At 53.4% G+C, this 20,906-nt stretch overlaps 1 protein-coding gene across 2 annotated transcripts; it reads right to left on the bottom strand.

Annotated features, from left to right (window-relative positions):
- Window position 1: 1 nt before the first annotated feature.
- On the bottom strand, window positions 2–20,133 carry SELENOO (selenoprotein O). Of its 2 annotated transcripts, none has more exons than XM_061418927.1 (9): window positions 19,533–20,132; window positions 8,588–8,791; window positions 7,601–7,781; window positions 6,374–6,504; window positions 5,780–6,060; window positions 1,597–1,747; window positions 794–979; window positions 559–715; window positions 2–463 (listed from the first exon to the last, which is right to left on the bottom strand). In XM_061418927.1, the coding sequence occupies exons 1-9, from the start codon at window positions 20,099–20,101 to the stop codon at window positions 281–283; spliced, it is 2,043 nt and encodes a 680-aa protein (XP_061274911.1). In that variant the 5' UTR covers window positions 20,102–20,132; the 3' UTR covers window positions 2–280. The 2 variants fall into 2 exon arrangements, with proteins under 2 accessions (XP_061274911.1, XP_061274912.1); XM_061418928.1 differs by having other exon boundaries at window positions 351–463; window positions 626–715; window positions 19,533–20,133.
- Window positions 20,134–20,906: the final 773 nt, after the last annotated feature.

The raw sequence follows: 20,906 nt of genomic DNA, 5'->3' as shown, positions 1-20,906 counted from the left end.
CTGAGGAGGCTGCCGGTTTATTGGGGGGCCGCGTCCCCCCATCCCACCCCCGCCAGGTGGGTGGGGGCCGAGCGGCCGGTCCTCGGGGCTGCGCGGTGCGGGTGTGGGGCATCGGTCGTGGGGAGCAGAGGCTGGGGCAGGGGTGGCGAGTCAGCGTCGGGCGGAGACGGGTCAGGTCCTGACTGGACATCCCCGCCGTCACGGAGAGACGGGAGTGGGGGCCGCCTCGTGGACTCAAGGGCTTGGCCCTGGGGTCTCCTGCGCGGAGTCCCCAGGGCAGTTACGAGGATCACGTCACGCACAGCTCCGCCGCCCAGAGCGGGGGCTTGCTGCTGTAGGAGCGCCGCCGGCCGGCCGCCCCGCCGGTCTCCTCGGCCGCCTCACTGGCCTCCGCGGGCTCGGCAGCCTCCGCCTCCGCCTCCCCGCCGTAAGGGGTCTCCAGCAGCTTCAGCACCCGCCGCACCTGCAGGGGGGTGGAGAGCGAGGGCGGCTGTTGGGGACCGGCCTCCTCCGCAGCCGATGAAGGTCGGGGAGCGGGGGGCGGCAGACAGCGCTTGCCTCCGAGAAGTCGCCGCTCTCAGCAGCTTCGATGGCGCCCTGTGCAATGTAGTTCCTCAGCACGTACTTGGGGTTGTTGGCGCGCATGACACGTGTGCGCTCGGCCTGCCAGGTGGCCGCGTCGCTGCTGGCCTCCCGGTCCTTCTCCAGCCGGGCCCTGCAAACCACTGGGCGTCAGCCGCGTAGCCCGGCCCGCACTGGGATTGGGGTGTGGGGGAAGGGGGGCAGGGGGCACCTGTAGTTGTGGAGCCACGTGGCCCAGCGGCTCCTGTTCTTGCCGTGCAGCTCGGCCTCGCTCAGCTGCTCCAGCCGCGACTGCTGCTCCACGCGCTCCAGCTCCCGAGCCAGGCTCGCCCGCGTGCCGATGAGCGCCAGGAGCTGCGGGTTTGACTGCGCCAGCATGAGCATCATGGACAGCTGCCTGCGCGGAGCGGGCGCGTGAGGGGCCCCAGGCCGGCCTTCCCGGCCTGCCACACTGCTGTGCTCGGCCCCCCCAGGGCGGAGCCCGGGTCCGGTGGGCGGGGCAGATGGGGGAACATGACCAGCACCCCCTGCACATGACCGGCCCGTCTCCTGCTGTTGACTCCGCCCATGGAGACCGCAGAGCTGGATCCTCCAGCTGGGGAGGGCGGCAGGGCAGCCCCTGACACCCCCTTCTCAGTCACCCTGGCTCTGTGCTCAGCAGGTCCTGCCAGCTCAGCCTCCCCGCACACGGCTGCACTAGATTCCTGCTGGCCCCAAACTTGTTGATGGGTTGAGTGTGGGCCCCACCCCCAGGACAACAGGTGTAGAAAGCCTGAGTGGCTGGAGATGGCGGGCCACACCCAGGCTGTTCCTGGGGGGCCTCCCTGGAGCAGAAGCCACTGTGCCCCACCCTGTGCCTCCTGGCCCCCCATTCCAGTGTCAGCATTGCGTCCCTTCCTCTGACTGGTGGGCCTCAGGGCTACACAGCCAGGGTCTGACCACCCATGGTTTCATTCTAAATAGTCCTCCCTTTTCTGGAAACAAATTCCTGGGAAGCAAGACCCAAGCACCCACCGGGGATCCATCTGAGGTCGGAAGGCGAGCCTCAGCTCCTCCAGGGAGGCGCACTGTGCAATCAGCGCAGCCAGGAACCCATCTAGGTCTGGGGACTCCGGCGCAGTTGGGAAGGAGTTCAGCAGGTAGAAGGAGTTTGTGAAGTCAGCCCCTGGAACACAGAGCTGCTCAGGGCACCGCCCTGTTGCCAGACAACCACATGTGTTCATCCAGCATGGGTGTGGAGCCCTGCTGGGCGTCAGGCCAGGGGTTCCTGACGCCCCCACCCCCAGCCTGTTCTCAGTGCCGCCAACTTGGTCCCCACTCTGAACCTGACAAGTCACGCTGTCTCCCAAGGCCTCCAAGGCCGGTCTCTTCATTGGTGACCTGAACAAACAGTCCAGGCGCTGAGGCCGGCCCTGGCCCCCATCGTGGTCAGCGCCTTCAGCACTGCACGCTCTGGGAGCTGCAAGGTTGAGACAGCAGAGGACCTGAGAACAGGCGTGTCGTGTGGTGTCCTTGGCCTGGCTGGCTAAACCAGTGTCACCATAACCCCTAAGGAAACGGCCAAAACCAGAGGAGGAGTGGGGAATCAGAACGGTGTACACAAAACCCACCGAAACACGAGCGTGGTGACAGAAATTGAGGGACAAAAATGGTGTAAGACAAAACAACGAAGCAGTACAAATTCTTCCTTATCTGCAGGTACTTATAAAGTAAGTGGACGAGGGAGCTCCCTGGTCCCGTGGTTAGCAATGCGCTTTTACTGTCAAGGGCGTGGGTCAGCCCCTGGATGGGGAACTAAGATCTTGAGAGGACGCCCCCCCCCCCCGCCCCCCCGGCCAAAGTAAACGGATTAATGTCACTATTCAAAGAGCAAAGACCAGCAGGATGGATACAAAACACGATCGGATGACAGTAAGACACTGAAGACACTTCAGCTGAAGGTGAAAAGATGGAAAAAATATAGCACACAAATAGTAACCTACAGAATTGGGTGGCTGTGCTGCCATCAGGAAAGTAGACTTTATGTGAGCACTTGACAAGGAGGAGTGTTAGCTATGGGTGAGTCAGTTCAGCAAGAAGATAAAACAATCAAACAAGAGCCCCCAACACACAAAGCAAACACTCGTAAGACTGAAGGGCAAACACACGTTTTGGCTGTGCTGGTCATCCCTGTAGTTTGCGGGGCTTCTCTAGTTGCGCAAGGGCTTAGTTGTCTTGCGGCAGGTGAGATCTTAGTTTCCCGACAAATGATCAAACCCATGACCCCTGCATTGGAAGGCAGATTCTTAACCACTGGACCACCGGGGAAGTCCCTGAACACATGTTAAAGAAACTGTACTCCAATGAACAACAACAAAACAACTCAAGGGCAGAGCCGGGCAGTTTTGTAGGAGCTGGGATATCAGCACCTGACCCCTGGACAGAAGTCAGCAAGGAAACAGTGAACACCAAATACAGCTCTCCACCCAAGCTCTCAGCTGCATGTTCTCCAGGCCATAAAATTAGTACCCTGAGAATACTGGTGTATTCTGCAGCCACAATGGAAAGAAGCTAGAAGTCACAAATGGAAGGAAAATCAGAGGGTGAGATGGTTGGATGGCACCATCGACTCAACGGACCTGAGTTTGAGCAAACTGGGACAGGGAAGCCTGGCTTGCTGCAGTCCATGGGGTTGCAAAAAGTCAGACACAATTTAGCAACTGGATAACAGTGTTAAAATTAATCAACTACTGGGTCTAAAAAGAAATCACAAGAGAAATGAGAAAACACTTGGAGGTATGAACCAAAAGCAGCAGAGCTCAGAGGGAAGTTTATAGGTACGTATGTCTGAACTGAAAGAACAGCGCGCTCATCACCAGAAAAAAACGTAACTGTATGTGCTGGTGGTCTCGTGCTGCACATGTCACACAGTCATGTTGCACACCTGAGGCTTGTAAGATGCTACACGTTAGCTACTTCTCAGTAAAAGCACTTCAAATCAGTAACCTCATCTTATACCTAAAGAACTAAGAAAAGAACAAGACCAAACTTAACAGAAAGATGAAAGCAGAGATAAACAGAGAATAAAAGTGAGAGAATGAGACCAAAATTGGTTCTTCAGAAAGATCAGTAAAACTGATGAAATTTTAGCTAAACCAATAAAGAAAAAAATTGACTTTATTGACTACACCAAAACCTCTGACTGTGTGGATCACAATAAATTGGAAAATTCTTAAAGAGATGGGAATACCAGACCACCTGACTTGCTTCCTGAGAAATCTATATGCAGGTCAAGAAGCAACAGTTAGAACTGGACATGGAACAACAAAGTGGTTCCAAATTGGCAAAGGAGTATATCAAGGCTATATATTGTTGCCCTGTTTATTTAACTTCTGTACAGAGTACATCATGAGAAACGCTGGACTGGATGAAGCACAAGCTAGAATCAAGATTGGCAGGAGAAGTATCAATAACCTCAGATATGCAGATGACACCACCCTTATGGCAGAAAGTGAAGAGGAACTAAAAAGCCTCTTGATGAGAGTGAAAGTGGAGAGTGAAAAAGTTGGCTTAACACTCAACATTCAAAAAGCTAAGATCATGGCATCTGGTCCCATCACTTCATGGCAAATAGGTGGGGAAACAATGGAAACAGTGAGATACTTCATTTTGGGGGGCTCTGGAATCACTGCAGATGGTGACTGCAGCCATGAAATTAAAACGCTTGCTCCTGGGAACAAAAGCTATGACCAAGCTAGACAGCATATTAAAAAGCAGAGATATTACTTTGCCAACAAAGGTCCGTCTAGTCAAAGCTATGGTTTTTGCAGTAGTCGTGTATGGATGTGAGAGTTGGACCATAAAGAAGGCTGACTGCTGAAGAATTGATGCTTTTGAACTGAGGTGTTGGAGAAGACTCTTGAGACTCCCTTAAACTGCAAGGAGATCAAACCAATCAATCCTAAAGGAAATCAGTCCTGAATATTCATTGAAAGGACTGATGCTGAAGCTGAAACTCCAATACTTTGGCCACCTGATGTGAAGAACTGACTCATCTGAAAAGACCCTGATGCTGGGAAAGGCTGAAGGCAGGAGGAGAAGGGGACGACAGAGGATGAGATGGTTGGATGGCATCACGGACTCAATGGTCATGAATTTGAGCAAGCTTCGAGAGTTGGTGATGGACAGGGAGGCCTGGGGTGCTGCAGTCCATGGGGTCGCAAAGAGTCAGACATGACTGAGCGACTGAACTGACTAACTGAAAACAATAAAGAAAAAAAGTAACAGCAACGATATCATTACTGATTAGACAGAAATAAAAGACTAAGAGGACACTATGAATAATAATCCAGATAACTTAGATGACAGATTCCTAAAAACATAAATTACCAAAACTGACTCAGGAAGAAAAAGAAAATCTCAATAGTCCCATAGCAAGTAAAGAGATTGTAAACTTCCTGACATATGAAAAGTCAGGACCAGAGGGCTTCATGGTGAATTCCACCAAACATTTAAAGAAGAGTTAACACCAATCCTTAGACTCTTCTAAAAAATAGGAGGAAACATTTTCTAACTCATCTCATGAAACCAGCACTGTCTTGATACCAAAGCCGAACAAGGGTACCAGGAGAAAAGACAGTCACAGATCAGCATCCCTCGTAAGCACAGGCAGAGAAACCTCAGCAAAACCCTAGAAGGACCATGTATGTAGGATTCACCCCAGCATGCAAGGGCGCCTGTGTGTCCCCTCCCAGCTTCACACCTGGAGACCCAAACCTCAGGGGGATGGTGTTTGGAGACGGGGCCTTTGGGAGGTAGGTAGGAGGGTGCAACCCTGCTAGGGGCTCTGTGTTCCTGCTCCCCCTTTGCCCTGTGAGGACGCAACCAGCAGATGGCGTCCCGAGGCTGGATGTCCAGCCACGAGGCTGTGAGAAGCAGCACACCTGACTGACGCACAGTGTGAAAGCACGCAGCAGCGGATAGAAGGGGGTGTGCTCTACCGAGAGGAGTCAACGTGTGAACTGGCCGGTGGCTCATGGCACACTCGTGCAAAGGATGCTTTCCCCAAGGGCGCCCGGCCGGCCACTTGTGCTGGGCAGCACTGGGTCTCCAAGCCGGATCAGCCAGGAAGTCACACACACCCTGCAAAGGCAGTCCCAAAGGACGGGAGACGGGGACCCAGCCAGCCACGGCCCATGAGCAGCCCGGCCCCACTCACCGGTCAGGTGCATGGTCTCCAGGAGCTGGGCCACCAGGGCGCCATCGCCCTCCTGCTCGGTCTGCACGAGGCCCAGCTTCCGGCGCATCTTCTGCAGGTAGTGCCGGCCGAACTCGGCGTCGAACTCCTCTGCCAGGATGGCCTCGGCCAGCTCGAGGGGCAGCGCGGGGTCCAGGGCCTCGGCCAGCTTCTGCAGGTTCCACTTGCACACCTCGGGCTGCTTGCTGTACGAGTAGCGCCCGGCAGTGTCGGAGGCGTTGCACACGTGATCGGGGTCATACCTGCCGGACGGGCAAGAGTGGGTGGTGCCTAAAGGGACCCACCGAGGGACCCGGGTGGACACCGCAGTCCTGCCCTGTCCCACGGGCCCTGCAGCCTCACCTGCCCCTTCAGCCCACTTTCTACCCAAGAGTGGAGGGGGCTGGTTAAACGCTTCTGTGGTAAAGCCCTCTGGGGGATTCCTGCTCTGGGAATGGCTTGCTGACCAGGCCTTGCTGAGAATCAAACACTGAACAAAACCTTCACGAAAGCAGCCATGCGGGCCTATGATGCCGTGCCTCCCCGGGGGCTGATGGCAGGCAGCGGGACGCCCACCTGTCCAGGAAGCCGAAGGGCCCATAGTCGATGGTGAGCCCCACGATGCTCATGTTGTCTGTGTTGAGCACGCCGTGGCAGAAGCCCACGCACTGCCACTCAGCCACCAGCCGGGCCGTGCGCCGGGTCACCTGCAACAGGACGGCCACTGCTACTCCCTCTGGGCCCAGCCCCTCCCCGAACCACCTGTGCCCGCTGGGCCCGTCTCACACTGCGCGACTCCCGGGGAGCCTGCCCAGTGTCCTGTCCTGACTTGGGAAGAACGCCCGAGGACATGTGACAAGGAAACCGCCCCCCACACACACACACACCACCGTCTCTTATATACTCACTATTCTGGCTTTTACCCAAACCAGAGAAATCAGGGAACCCTGACATTCTCATGATACAGGCCCCCACGTGGGATGACCATGTCAAAAGAAGGAAGCAAGTCTCCACATTATCAGGCAAACCCGCCCCAGGTCCAGCCTCACTGGGGGCTGCAGGGGACGAGGCTCCACCAGCCCACCTGGGCAGCCAGGGCCCTGCCGGCCCTGCCGCCCTGCACCCAGCCAGGAGGAGCCCTGCGAGCCGCAGGTGTGCCCGATGGCCTTGTGGCCCGCTGAGCAGCCCACCCACAGCTCGCCTTCTGAGGCCGCGGGCGCTGTCTGCGTTGGACGGCACCACGCTCGGCTTCACTGACCAAGAAGCCAGGCTCAGGCTGCCACCTTGGGTGTGAGCGGAGCCTCAAGCCTCCCCGGCACTGCCCGCATGACAGATGGGAAGACACTGCCTGGAGGGTCTGGGGAGGGGCCAGGCCTCCCCAGCATGTCTCTGCACATGGCCCCCGGGTGCAGGCCGGGACCGACACGCTGCTCTGTGCCCACTTGCGGGGGCACCTGCACGGCCCCTGGGACCACGCCTGAGAGTTCTAGGGTGCATTCAGCCCTGAGCCAGGACAGTCAGTGTGTCCCCCAGTCAAGAGGCTTAGGGGTGTGTGCTGGGGGCGACTGTGTGCACAGGCCCCATGTGGGAGACCCAGCACCCGCCAGCCCTGACTTCCCCCAAGATCTCTGCACGGCTCCTCAAGGCTGCTCAAATGGGGGTCCGTCCCAGGACCCTGACCCTCAGCATCTGAGAAGCTAGCCCTGGGCCAAGCCAGTGGGTGGTGATGAGGGTTTGGGACAGGAGGGGACTCAAGAGGGCAGGACACCCAGCGCCCACCCTCAGGGGGCAGCCCCCACTGACCTCCCGGAAGAAGGCGGCGTGTCTCTGCACGTGGTCCCCGGGGTGACAGGCCTGGATTTCAGGGTAGAAAGTGCTGATGACGTAGTCGAGCATCTGCAGTCGGATGTCGTCCCTCCCCACGCTGGGGCCCGCCCGGCCCGTGTGCTCGTCTCTGGGCTTGAAGATCTCGAAGGATCCAAACCTGGAGGGGAGACCCACGTTGACCACAGGTTAAACATGACGCCTCCCCTCTTGAGTGAGGCGGGAAGGGGGTTGCTGCCAGCGCTCGTGGCCAGAGCAGTGGTGAGTGGGGGACAAACCATACAAACACGGCCGATCTTCAGGGACACAGGCTGATATGGGGCGCCTCCCAGGGCACATGGGGCGGGACAGCACGGCCGCCCTGCGGGGACGAGGGGATCCGTGCTGTCTCATGGGGGGAGGAGGCCTGTACTGGGGTGAGCTGGGGTCAGCGGTGGGGCAGCTGCACCCCCAGGGGGCAAGGCAACGTCCAGAGCCAGGTTTGCTGGTCACATGGGCCGACTACCAGCAGTTCGTGGGTGGAGGCCAGGGGTGCTGCCCGACAGCCTACGCGACACAGACCAGCGTTTAGCAGACTGTCTGGTCCAGCCCTGGGGGCCCAGCACCTCCACCCCAGAGACAAAGGCGAAGCCAGAGACGGCTGAGCCATGGGGTCGGCTGAGTCCCCTGATCCCCAAGACTGCCACAGCTGCCTCCTGGCGACTGGCTTTGGGTGGCTGGTACCGAGTGCTCGATTCCAGACAGCTTGGTGACCGCGAGGACTCACAGGCCCCCAGCAGCAGAAGGCCACTCGGCGGACGGGGCCCTGGGAGCGGGCGTGCTGGGCGTCACGGCCACTCGTCCAGCCATGCAGGTGAGGCCATTTTCCCGGCGTGCCTGATGCAGCCCCTGGTCATAGACCCCAGGTCGTGGCTCCAGGCTCGCTGCCCGGCCCCTGGCCTGGGGACATGAGTGCGCGGGCCTTACCTGAGGAACGTGGGGGCCAGGCGCAACACCACGGCACACGGCTCGGGCCGGGGGTTCCCGTCGTAGAAGGCATCGCGCACGACAGTGGACTGGGATGAGACGCAGGAGCCGGCCCGTGTGGTGGGGACACCCAGGTGGAACATGGCCTCACTGCACAGGAACTCGCGGATGCTGGAGCGCAGCACTTTGCGGCCGTCCGCCTGTCTGAGGTCAAGCACAGAGGTCACTGCCGGGCCCCGGCAACACAGCTGCAGGCCGAAGGGACTGCAGGAAAGCCGCTACCGGCTTCTGAAAACCAGCCCCCGAGCAGCTCTGCCGTCAGCGTAGAACGAGTCTGTTTTGCGTGACCCCAGACGCTGTGCCCCTAACGTCCTGCAGGTCTATATCCACAGCACGGGTGCCAGCCTGCCGTGGGAGCCGAGTCCACACTGAAGATGGGGAGAGCCGTTCCCTGGGTCACACGCACGGTCACACGCACACTCGTGCCTCCAGTTCTGTGTCTAAGAATTTACTTTGTAAAAAACACAGCACAGACACAGCACCGCTTGCGGTGGGGGGAGGACTTCAGTCCACCTTGGGCAGCTCCTAATGACTCGGACGTTCTCTTCTTATCCTAAGCTGACATAATTATTATTTTAAATAGACTTTATTTTCCTAGGCACTGTTACGTTCTCAGCAAAAGCGATCAGAAGGCAGAGATTTCTCATATATGCCCCAGCATCAGTGTTCCTCCCAGACAGGACATCTGTCAGTCAGTGAACCCACACTGACATGTCCTCACCCCCAGAGCCCATGTTTACATCAGGCTTCACGCTTGGTGTTGCCCATCCTGTGGGTCTGGACAACTGCCCAGATGGGGATCCACCGTGACCACAGGGTCACACAGAGAAGTGTCACTGCCCAAAGTCCTCCGTGCTCCACCGAGCCATCTCTCCCCTCCCAACCCCCGGTCTTTTTACTGTCTCCAGAGTTTTGCCTTTTCCAGAATGTCATAGTGTCACAGATGGAATCATACTGTGTGACCTTTTCAGATGGACTTTCTTCACTTACTGATAAGCATCCAAGTTTCCAACATGTTCCTTAATGGCTTGATGGCTCATTTCTTTTTTTTTTTTCTTTCTACTCTTTTGCTGAATAACATTCCATTGTCTGGAATTATCTATTCCACTGTCTGTCCTATCTGTTCACCTTGAAGGACATCTTGGTGGCTTCCAGGTTTTGGCAATTAGGAATACAGTTGCTGTGAACATCCGTATACAGAGTTCCATGTGGACACATTTTTAACTCCTTGGGGTAAATACTAAGTCGTATGATTGCTGGATCATATGGTGACAATGTATTTGGCTTGGTAAGAGACCACCAGTCTTCCCAAGCAGCCAGACCATTCTGCACTCCCGGAAGCGATGAACGTGCTTCCTGTTGCTCCGCGCCCTTGCTAGCATTTCGTGTTGTCAGTGTCCTGGAACTTGGCTGTTCTCATGGGTGTAGTGCTGTCTCACTGTTTTAATTTGCATTTTTCTGATGACACATGATGTGAAATATCTTTCCATGTGCTTAGATGCCATCTCTCTATCTTCTTTGGGGAGGTGTCTAGCAAAGTCTTTGCCCCATTTTAAAATCAGTTCGTTTTCTTATTGTTGAGTTTTAAGAGTTCTTTGTATGTTTTGGAAAACAGACATTTATCAGACATGTCTTCCACAGGGATTTTCTCCCAGTCTGTGGTTTGTCATTCTCCTGACACTTTCACAGAAGTTTTACATTGAATAAAGTCCAGCCTATCATTTCTTTCATGGATCCTGTCCTCTGTGTTGTATCTAAAAAGTCATTTCCATACCTGAGGTCATTCATATTTTCTGTTTTATCTTCTAGGAGTTTTAGTTTTGCATTTTGTGTGTAGGTCTGTCATCCAGTCTCAGTTAATTTTTGTAGAAGGTGTCAGGTCTGTGTCTAGATTCTCTTTTTAATGTGGACGTCCAGTTGTTCCAGTTCAGTTCAGTCGATCAGTCGTGTCCGACTCTTTGCGACCCCATGAACCACAGCACGCCAGGCCTCCCTGTCCATCACCAACTCCTGGAGTTCACCCAAACCCATGTCCATTGAGTCGTTGATGCCATCCAGCCATCTCATCCTCTGTCGTCCCCTTCTCCTCCTGCCCTCAATCTTTCCCAGCATCAGGGTCTTTTCAAATAAGCCAGCTCTTCGCATCAAGTGGCCAAAGTATTGGAGTTTCAGCTTCAAAATCAGTCCTACCAATGAACACCCAGGACTGATCTCCTTTAGGATGGACTGGCTGGATCTCCTTGCTGTCCAAGGGACTCTCAAGAGTCTTCTCCAACACCACAGTTCAAAAGCATCAATTCTTTGGCACTCAACTTTCTTTATAGTCCAACTCTTACATCCATACATGACCACTGGGAAAACCACAGCCTTGACTAGACGGACCTTTGTTGACAAAGTAATGTCTCTGTTTTTTAATATGCTGTCTAGGTTGGTCATAACTTTCCTTCCAAGGAGTAAGCGTCTTTTAATTTAATGGCTGCAATCACCATCTGCAGTGATTTTGGAGACCAAAAAAAGAAAGTCTAACACTGTTTCCCCATCTATTTGTCATGAAGTGATGGGACCAGATGCCATGATCTTCGTTTTCTGAATGTTGAGCTTTAAGCCAACTTTTTCACTCTCCTCTTTCACTTTCATCGAGGCTCCTTAGTTCTTCTTCACTTTCTGCCATAAGCGTGGTATGATCTGCATAGCTCAGGTTATTGATATTTCTCCCAGCAATCTTGATTCCAGCTTGTGCTTCCTCCAGCCCAGCATCTCTCATGATGTACTCTGCATATAAGTTAAATAAGCAGGGTGACAATATACAGCCTTGACGTACTCCTTTCCTATTTGGAATCAATCTGTTGTTCCATGTCCAGTTCTAACTGTTGCTTCCTGACCTGCATACAGGCTTCTCAAGAGACAGGTCAGGTGGTCTGGTATTCCCATCTCTTTCAGAATTTTCCACAGTTTGTTGTGATCCACACAGTCAAAGGCTTTGGCATAGTCAATAAAGCAGAAATAGATGTTTTTTCTGGAACTCTCTTTTTTGATGATCCAGCAGATGTTGGCAATTTGATCTCTGGTTCCTCTGCCTTTTCTAAAACCAGCTTGAACATCTATCTGGAAGTTCACGGTTCACGTATTGCTGAAGCCTGGCTGGGAGAATTTTAAGCATTACTTTACTAGTGTGTGAGATGAGTGCAATTGTGTGTTAGTTTGAGCATTCTTTGGCATTGCCTTTCTTTGGGATTGGAAAGCTGTTCCAGTACAATCTGTTGAAAATACTATCACTGCTCCATTGGACTGCCTTTGCCCCTTTGTCAAAGACCCACATTTATGCAGGTCTATTTCTGGGCTCTCTGCTCTGTTCCACTGATCTATCCATTCTTTGGCCAAAACCACACCCTCTTGATTACCACAGCTTTAGTCAGTCTTGAAGTGGGGGCGGTGCCAGGCCTGACTTTGTTCTTCTCCCTCAATATTGAGCTATTCTGGCTCTTCTGCCTCTTGATAAAAATTTTAGAATCATTTTGTCAATTTCTACAAGATAACTTGCTGAGACTTTAATTGGGGTTGCATCGAATCTACAGATTGAGTTGGGAAGAACCGACATCTTGGCAATATTAAATCTTCATATCCATGAACATGGGATGTCTTTACGCTGATTTAGTTATTTTTTTATCAGTCTTGTAGTTTTCCTCATAGAGATCTTTTGTTAGATTCACACCTAAGTATTTCATTTTCAGCAATGCTAATGTAAACTGTTTTTAATTTCAAATTTCACTTGTCATTGCTTGGCTATAGTACAGTAGTGGCTCTGTATCCCGCAATATCATTGTAACTGCTCTGAGCCCACTTTGGTCCATTCTTTGAGATTTTCTACGTAGATGTCCATTTGCAAACAAAACAGTTTCTATTTCTCCATCTTGATGTGTGTGCCTTGGTTTTCTTACCTTGTTGCATTAGCGAGGACCTCCAGGGTTGCTGAGAAGCAACGGTGAGACGGAACGTCTTTGCCTTATTTATGATCTTAGTGGGAAAGCTCTGAGGTTCCCATGATGAAGTAGATTTAGCTGTAGGTTTTCTGTAGAAACTCTATTCCTCTCTATTTCTGATTTATCACGAAGAGTGTTAGGGTCTGTCAGACGCCTTTTCTACTTCAACTAATATATGATTTTCCTTCTTTAGCCTGTTGATCTGATGGATCACTTTGATTGATTTTTGCATGTTGAACTAGCACTGCATACTTGGAATAAATCCATTTGGTGGTGATGGATAATTCTTTTCAAACATTGTTGAATTTTATTTGCTAATGTTTTGTTGAGGAATTCTTTGTCTGTGTTCATGAGGGATCTTGGTCTATAGTTTTCTTGTATTGCCTTTGTCGAGATCTGGTATCAGGACAACGCTGGACTCAGAATGAGTCAGGGATTAGTTCCTCTGCTTCCATTCTCTGAAAAGAGTGGCGTAATTTTGTCCTTAAATGTTTGGTAGAATTCACCAGTGAACTCATCTGGGCCTGATGCTGTTTTGGAAGGCTACTAATTGATTCAATTTCTTTAATATATACAGGCCTATTCAGATTGTCTATTTTTTCTTGTGAGTTTTGGTAAATTTTGTCTTTCAAGGAATTGGTCCTTTTCATCTAGGCTAGCAAATTTGTGAACATAGTACTGTTCAAAGTCTTTTAATTTCCTTTCAATATCTATACGAATGGTATGATCTTCCCTCTTTGATTTCTGGTATTAGTAATTGAGTCCTAACTTTCTTTCCTAGTTAGCCTGGCTAGAGGCTTATTGATTTTATAGATATTTTCAAAGAGAAAGCTTCTGATTTCACTGATTTCTCCTCTATATTTCAATTTCATTGATTTCTGTTCTCATTCTTTTTATTGTTTACTTTGGAAAGCAGCTGTGCTCACCACTATACCACCAACACACACAATGTTTGTGTTTTGTGTTTTTTTTTTGCTTACTTTGGATTGGATTTGCTCTTTTCTTTGTAGTTTCCTAGATGGACACTTAAATATTGGTTTTAGATCGCTTTTCTTTATTAACATATGCACTCACTCACTGCTTTAAATTCTCTTCAAAGCACTGCTTTCACTGTACCCCACACATTTGATATTTTTACTTTCATTTAGTTCAAAACATTTAAAAATGTCTCTTGGGATGGTGGCTCAGATGGTAAAGAATCTGCTTGCAATGCTGGAGACTCAGGTTCCATCCCTGGGTTGGGAAGATCCTCTAGAGAAGCGAATGGCTACCCATTCCAGTATTCTTGCCTGGAGAATTCCATAGAGGAGCCTGGTGGGTTACAGTCCATGGAGCTGCAAAGAGTCAGACATGATGGAAGCAACTAACATGCATTATTTAGAAGTATGCTGCATAATCTCCAAGAATTTGGGGTTTTCTAGTGATCTGTTGGGAGAGGGCAATGGCAACCCACTCCAGTACTCTTGCCTGGAAAATCCCATGGACGGAGGAGCCTGGTGGGCTGCGGTCCATCGGGTCGCTGAGGGTCAGATATGACTGAGCGACTTCACTTTCACTTTTCACTTTCATGCATTGGAGAAGGAAATGGCAACCCACTCCAGTGTTCTTGCCTGGAGAGTCCCAGGGATGGGGGAGCCTGGTGGGCTGCCGTCTATGGGGTTGCACAGAGTTGGACACGACTGAAGTGACTTAGCAGCAGGAGCAGCAGCAGTGACCTGTTACTGATTTCTAGTTTGATTCCATTGTGGCCTGAGAACGGACACTGTATAATTTCTATTTTAAAAAATTTGTTAAGGTGTGTTTTATGGCTTAGAATGTGGTTTATCTGGATAAATGTTCCATGTGGGCCTGAGAATATGTATTCTGTTGTTAGATGAAGTAGGCCTAGATGTTCATTGTATCCAGTTGATCAATGGTGTTAATTGAGCTCAAATGTGTCCTTATCAATTTTCTGCCTGTTGGCTCTGTCCATTTCTGATAGAGGGGTGTTGAAGTCTCAACTATGATAGTGCGTTCCTCTATGCCTCTCTGAAGTTGTCAGTTTCTGCCAAATGGCACTCTGATGCTGCTGTTTGACACATATACCTTAAGGATGGGCTTCCCTGATAGCTCAGTTGATAAAGAATCCACCTGCAATGCAGGAGACCTTGGTTTGATCCCTGTGTCAGGAAGATCTGCTGGAGAAGGGATAGGCTACCCACTCTAGTATTCTTGGGCTTCCCTTGTGGCTCAGCTGGTAAAGAATCTGTCTGCAATTTGGGAGACCTGGGTTCCATCCCTGGGTTGGGAAGATCCCCTGGAGAAGGAAAAGGCTACCCACTCCAGTATTCTGGCCTGGAGAATTCCATGGACTGTATTGTCCATGGGCTCACGAAGAGTCGGACACGACTAAGCGACTTTCACTCACTCACTCACCGTAAGGATTGTTCTGGCGTGTTGGCCCCCTCTTTATCCCTAGTAACTTTCCTTACTCCAAAGTCCACTCTTTCTGGATTTAATATGGCCACTCCTGCTTGTTTTTGGATTAGTGTTAGCATGGTACACTAGTATCCATTTATTTTTAATCTACATGTTTTCATATCTAAAGTGGGTTTCTTATGGACAACATAGAAGACTTTTAAACAATTCTTCTGACAGTATCTTGTTTTAATTAGTGCGTTTAGATCAAAACGTCTAGACCAAAGTGTTTTCCTTTCACTCTCTTCTTCCTTTTTCTTTCCTTCTTCCTCTCCCTGCCTCAACCCCATCTTTTGTGGTTTTAATTGAGCATTTTGTGATTCTATTTTCTCCTTTTTCACTAGTTCTCTCCTGGCGTATCAGTAATACTTTTTTGTGTTTTGTTTTCTTACTCTTTGAAAAATGGCTGCCCTGGAGTTTGTAATCCACATTCCCAGCTAATCCAACTCCACTTGCAAGTAGCACAATACTACTCCGTAGGCATGCGAGTGCTTTATAACAACGTGATCCCAGCCTCTTCCTCCCACCCCTTATTCCATTTGGTGTCATGAATTTCACTTACACGTAACCAAATGCCTTGTTTCTACTACTTTAAACTATTACCTGTTCTATCAGTTAAGATGAAAAGTAAAGCTTTTATTCTACATTCACTTCCTTCTCCTGTGCTCTTCCTTTGATTATGTTGATTCAAGTTCCTGACCTGTATCATTTTCATTCTCTACAAAAAACATCTTTCAACATTTTTTGCAAAACAGATCTAATGGTAACAATTTCCCTCAACTTTTGTTTGAGGGAGTCTGTCTCCTTCACTGCTGAAGGATAATTTCACAGGGCACAGAATTCTAGGTGGGTGAATTTTTCCCCCTTACTCCACTTTCCTTTGCTTGCCTGGCTTTTGAGAAGTCAGCAGTCATTCTAATCTCTGCTCCTCTGTAGGTGAAGTGTTTCCTTCCTCTAGCTTTTTTCACTTTTATTTTTGCTTTTCTGTAGTTTGAAAATTATAAGCCTAGGTGTAGTTTTTTTGTTTGTTTTTTGTAGGGGTTCAGGTAGCCATTTATCTTGCTTGGTGCACTCTGAGCTTCTTGTATCTGTTTGGTATCTGGTATTAATTTGGGGAAATTCTCAAGTCACTACATTAAATATTTCTTTTGTCCCCTTTTTCCCTCCTGGTATTCGTACTACATGCTACCTCTTTTGCAGCTGTCCTGTAGTTCCTGGGACAGTGAGAACTTTTCAGTTTTTTTCTTTGCATCTTTGTAGGTTTCTCCTGAGATATCCTCAAGCTCAGAGACTTTTCCTCATCTGTGTCCAGTCTAGTAATATGTCCATCAGAAGCATTCTTCATTTTTGTTAGTGTTTTTACTATCAACCTCTAGCACTTCCTTCTGGTCTTTCTCAGAACTCCCACCTCTCTGCTCGCACTGCCCATCTGCTCTTGCATGCTGCCTACTCCATCCGTTAGAGCCTTTGACATATTAACCACAGTTACATCAAGTCTTTGGCCTGATAGTTCCGACACCTCTGCCACGTCTGAGGCTAATTCTGATGCTGGCCCTGTCGCTTCCAGCTGTGTTTTCTGCCTTTCAGTGTGTTCTGTAATTTTTTCTTGATAACCAGGCATGTGTTCAGGGCAAACAGAGCAGCTATAAGCAGGCCTCTGTGGTGTGGTGGTGGGCTACAGGTACTGGGTGGAGGCCTCAGACCGTCAGTGCAGCTGGGCGTCTGGACCGAGAACATCACACGCGCTGTTCAGTCTCCCCTCTGCCAGAGGCTGCAGCTGGGCCCTTCCCCAGGTCAGTTAGGCTCTGAGATGACCCCAGCAGGGCAGCCTCGGGTTAATTAGCTCCCCCTGAGGGCAGGCTTGGTAAGAACACGGTGCTCCTGTGAACTTCAAACGGCTCCATTTCCCCACTCCTGCCAGAAGCACAAAGGGATTTTCTACCAGCATTCACTGTGAGGACCTAGTAGAGCTCCAGGAGATAAAACTCAGCGAAGCGCGGGGGCCCCTTGTGACTGGGGCCCTTGGGGTTTTAACTGGCTTGTCCACACTGAGCCTCCAGCAAACCATCACTTGCAGGGCAAGTGCTCCTGGAGACGCCTGCTCTGGTGATGAAAAATTCTCTGTCTTTGCCTGTCGGTCTCTCCAGTCGGGGCGGGGTGGGGGGTGGGCAGCGATTTGTCCTCTGACCTCACTTTTCTTGCAGATCTAAGACGACTTGTTGATTTTTCAGTTTGTTCAGCTTTTCACCCATTAGAATGGAGTGACGATATCCAAAGTTTCTTACTCTGTTTTTTTTAAATTAAAGGAAAGTCACAGCAGTGCATGAGAACGGCTCGCCTGCACGAGCCGTGTCCTTAGCCCCTCCCTGTAAGGTGAGGGGGCTGGACACCTCGACCTCCAAGAGCCCCCAACCAGCAAGCAGCCACAACAAAGTGAGTTTGGATTTCTGCCCTTCAGAGTTGGGCCTAGGACCCTGGCCTGGCCCAGGGCACAGAAGCGTCCAAGCACTCCCCCAGCAGGAAGGCACTTGAGACAACTTAGAAAATTCTCTAGAAAAAACAAACTCTGGGCTCACTTCTGTCTCACCTGCCAAAGGACAGAGACGCTGCATGAAGGTGCCTGGGATGCACCTCTACCCACGTCCTCTGCAGGGAAGAGGCCAGTATGAGCTTGAGGTGCCGGGGCATACGCCTAGAGCGGGACCAGGGGTCAGCAGAGACCTCCGTGGGCCTCCACACGGCGTGGGGACCACCTCAGCCTCCTGCCTCACCCTCACCCGGGAGGGCTTATTCCAGGTGCGACTGACACCTCTAGAAACCAGGCTTGACGTCACCCCAAGGCTGTCTGCAGGCTGACCGCACCTGCCTCTGGTTGGTGAGACTCAACACACAGCGGCATTCCACTCACCCCCTGTGGTCTGTAATCTGTCCTCAGATGTCACTTCACCCCCACCCTGGCCTATTCAGCAGGAAGCCAGCACTGTTCAAGCTAATCGTGGATTTGGTAAAAAATGATCCGGAGAACAGGCAGGCTACCTCCTTGCCCAGGGCGAGGTGCCCAAAGCAGAAACCAGAACCGGGTAATGATCACACAGCAAGGGCACAGGGCCTTCCCTAACCTGCCCCCACAGAGAAGGACACCCGGCAAGCGCCTGCACCTGCCACCCTGAAGCCCCAGCCCCCACGGAGGCCAAGGCAAGGAGCCACCTGTCCCTCCACCCCCAGCTCACACCTGGGCACTCCAGCAGCTGCTGGCCTAGGCCGCTCACACCACTTCAGATGTTAGCCTCTGTGTTGCTGAGGGAGGCTGGGGACCCCAGGAAACGTTGGAGCTGGTGGGTGGGCACAAGCCTGCGAACAGTCAGACAGCCCCTTTCTTTCAAAGGACTTCAGGTCTGGAAACAGACTTATAACCCAAGTCTTCAAATATTAAAAGCAACTTCCAGCAGCCTGTCACTCTCAAAAAAAATTTTTTATAACAAAAACAAATTGTCAAAACGAACACAGGAAGTTGAAAGATGCTCATACAATGTGCAAGCCCCAGTGTGAGGCATTCACACATGGTCAAAGGTGCAGACAACTCTCAGCAAGTTGTTCCAGGGCGGTGGTGGGGGTGCCAGGCTGAACTCAGGACGCCTCAGACACAGAAAGGTTTGAAGGCTGGGGTGTGAGGAAGAACCTGAGGACCTGAGGTGGAGCTGCTACAGAAGGAGGTGGGGGCGGTTTCAGTACCTGGACAGAGGGGCCAGACAACAGCCACACTTTCAGAATGTCTTTGAACATAAAACTCCAAGTCAGGTGTAATTCTTCTGGCCATTCAACAGGCATTTTAACAGTATGGGCGGCGGATATGAACTTTTTTGTGTTAAAGAGCAGAACAGCCTGTCAGCCGCGGGCATACAGCACAGGCGACAGCTGGGCACCCTGCCGGGTAGGGCTGTCAGGATCCGGACCCAGGCCGGCAGCACGAGCCCCCAGAGGAGCACGGACAGCGCCCACCTCACTGCGCCCTCAGAGCAGGGCTGGCCCCAAGTGCTCGGAGTAAGTAGGCATCCGCGGTGCTAACTGTGTGGGAGGCAAGCCGACGGCCCGGTCAGCATTCCGACGAGGCCTTGAGCGCCGGAGCGCTGGCAGCCCCGCGGGGCACGCAGTAAACACGAGCGTGTCACGCGCAGAACTGGCTCCGAAGTCCGTGGGTCGTTTATCAGAACAGAGCACGGGCAGCGGCCAGCGCGGCGGGATCAGACGCTCGGCCCGACCTGAGAGGCCGCAGGGCCGCACCGTGCCAGGCGGGGGCGCGGGGGCGCTCAGGGGCGGCCAGGAGCCGCGCTCAGCTCCCGGCCTCTCGTCCGGGCCCCGGGCTTGGGCCTCGGCCCGGGCGCGCCTGCCCAGCTCGCTCTAGGGTCCCGGGCCACACGCCTCACCCGCGGGCGCACCCCCAAACGCACCTGGAGAAGGGCGTGGGCCCCGCGCCCTTGAGCTGCAGCTCCCAGCGCTCGCCGGCCTCGGTGCACACCTCGCCCAAGTACATGGCGGCGCCGTCGCCCAGCTGCCCGGCGAACTGGCCGAACTGGTGGCCGCAGTAGCAGTGCGCGGCGGGCTCGGCGCCCGGCAGCAGCGCGTTGCCGCTGAAGAAGAGCGCGGCCTCGGCCTCGCGCGCCTCGCGGGCGGCGGCGGCGGCGGGCGGCGCGCCCAGGCCCAGCAGCGCCAGCGCGGGCTCCGACAGCGCCACGACGCGCGGCCGCCGCAGGGGCTCGGGCCGCGCGCGGCTGAAGCAGGCGCCGGGCACGGGCCGCGGCGCGGACGGGGCGCCCTCGGGGCCGGGCGGCGGCGTCTCCACCGGCAGCGCGCGCAGGGCGCGGTTGTCGAAGCGCAGCCCGGCCAGCCAGCGGGGCGCGGGCTCCATGGCGCCAGCCAACGCGGAGCAGCAGGCGGACGGCGGGCGGAGGCCGAGGGGCGGCGGCCGGGCGCTGGCGACCGCGAGCGAGGCCGCTAGCGCTGCGCGGAGCGCGGCCATCTGAGGCGCTGCGGCGGCGCCGCCCCGAAAGGAAGTCCCGCTGCCCCGGAAGCCCCGCCGCCCCGACAGGAAGTCCCTCCCCGGGCTCGCCTCCCGGTTGCCCGGGCCGCGCCTGACTGACAGGGATGCTGCAGTCCGTGGGGTCGCACAGAGTCGGACACGCACGCCTGAGCTGAACCGGACGCCCGCGGAATGCTGGCTCTGACTGGTTGCGCCGTCCGCCCGCCTCCTTCCCAGGTCCTGCCTGGGGGACCGCGAGGGCCCGGCCGGACCCGGGGGGAGCGCGCGACGGGGACTGCCCCGCGCCACAGCAGCAGGTCCTGGAGGTCCGCCCTGGGGGACTCCGGCCCGTCCGGACTGAGCGCTCCGGGCCGGTGACCGTGCCGAGTGACTGCCCCAGGGGACCCTCGGGGTGCCCCGCAGTTCTGCGTGAAGCAGGACCAGCTTTGTTGGGGTCTGGCCCTTGAGTGTCCTTTGCCCACCGCACACAGGACAGGGGGGAAAGACGGCGGCGCTGGTCCAGATCTGGCCGGAAGTCAGGGGTCAGTTTTGGGCCTGGAAGGCCCCGTGGTGAAGCCGAAGCCGGGGGCGCGGCCGCTTCCTCCTCTGGCGGGCCGGCGCCTCTCCTCCCGCTGCCCTCCCCCGGTCGGGAGCCGGCGCCCCGCTGTCCCGCTGCCCCTCCGCTTGCCTGTTCGGCCTCCCTCCGGTCACTCAGTGCTTTTCCTTGGCGCTTCTCCTGTTTCTTGTGTGTCTTTCTCCTCACCACGCTCTGGGAGGGTAGCAGCTGTTCTGATCGGGGCTGCAG

This window comes from Bos javanicus, chromosome 5 (genome assembly GCF_032452875.1).
Source record: "Bos javanicus breed banteng chromosome 5, ARS-OSU_banteng_1.0, whole genome shotgun sequence".
Classification (NCBI taxonomy): domain Eukaryota; kingdom Metazoa; phylum Chordata; class Mammalia; order Artiodactyla; family Bovidae; genus Bos; species Bos javanicus.
This window is presented reverse-complemented; position numbering and strand designations above follow the sequence as displayed.

Bases quoted from the DNA above. Each gene is read 5' to 3' on its own strand.
- SELENOO (XM_061418928.1), bottom strand. From the start codon at position 20,101: ATGGCCGCGCTCCGCGCAGCGCTAGCGGCCTCGCTCGCGGTCGCCAGC. The intron at 8,792-19,532 runs GTGCGTTTGGGG...GCTTGACCTCAG, and splicing joins GGGCCCACGCCCTTCTCCAG to ACAGGCGGACGGCCGCAAAG. The intron at 980-1,596 runs GTGGGTGCTTGG...CGCTCCGCGCAG, and splicing joins CGACCTCAGATGGATCCCCG to GCAGCTGTCCATGATGCTCA.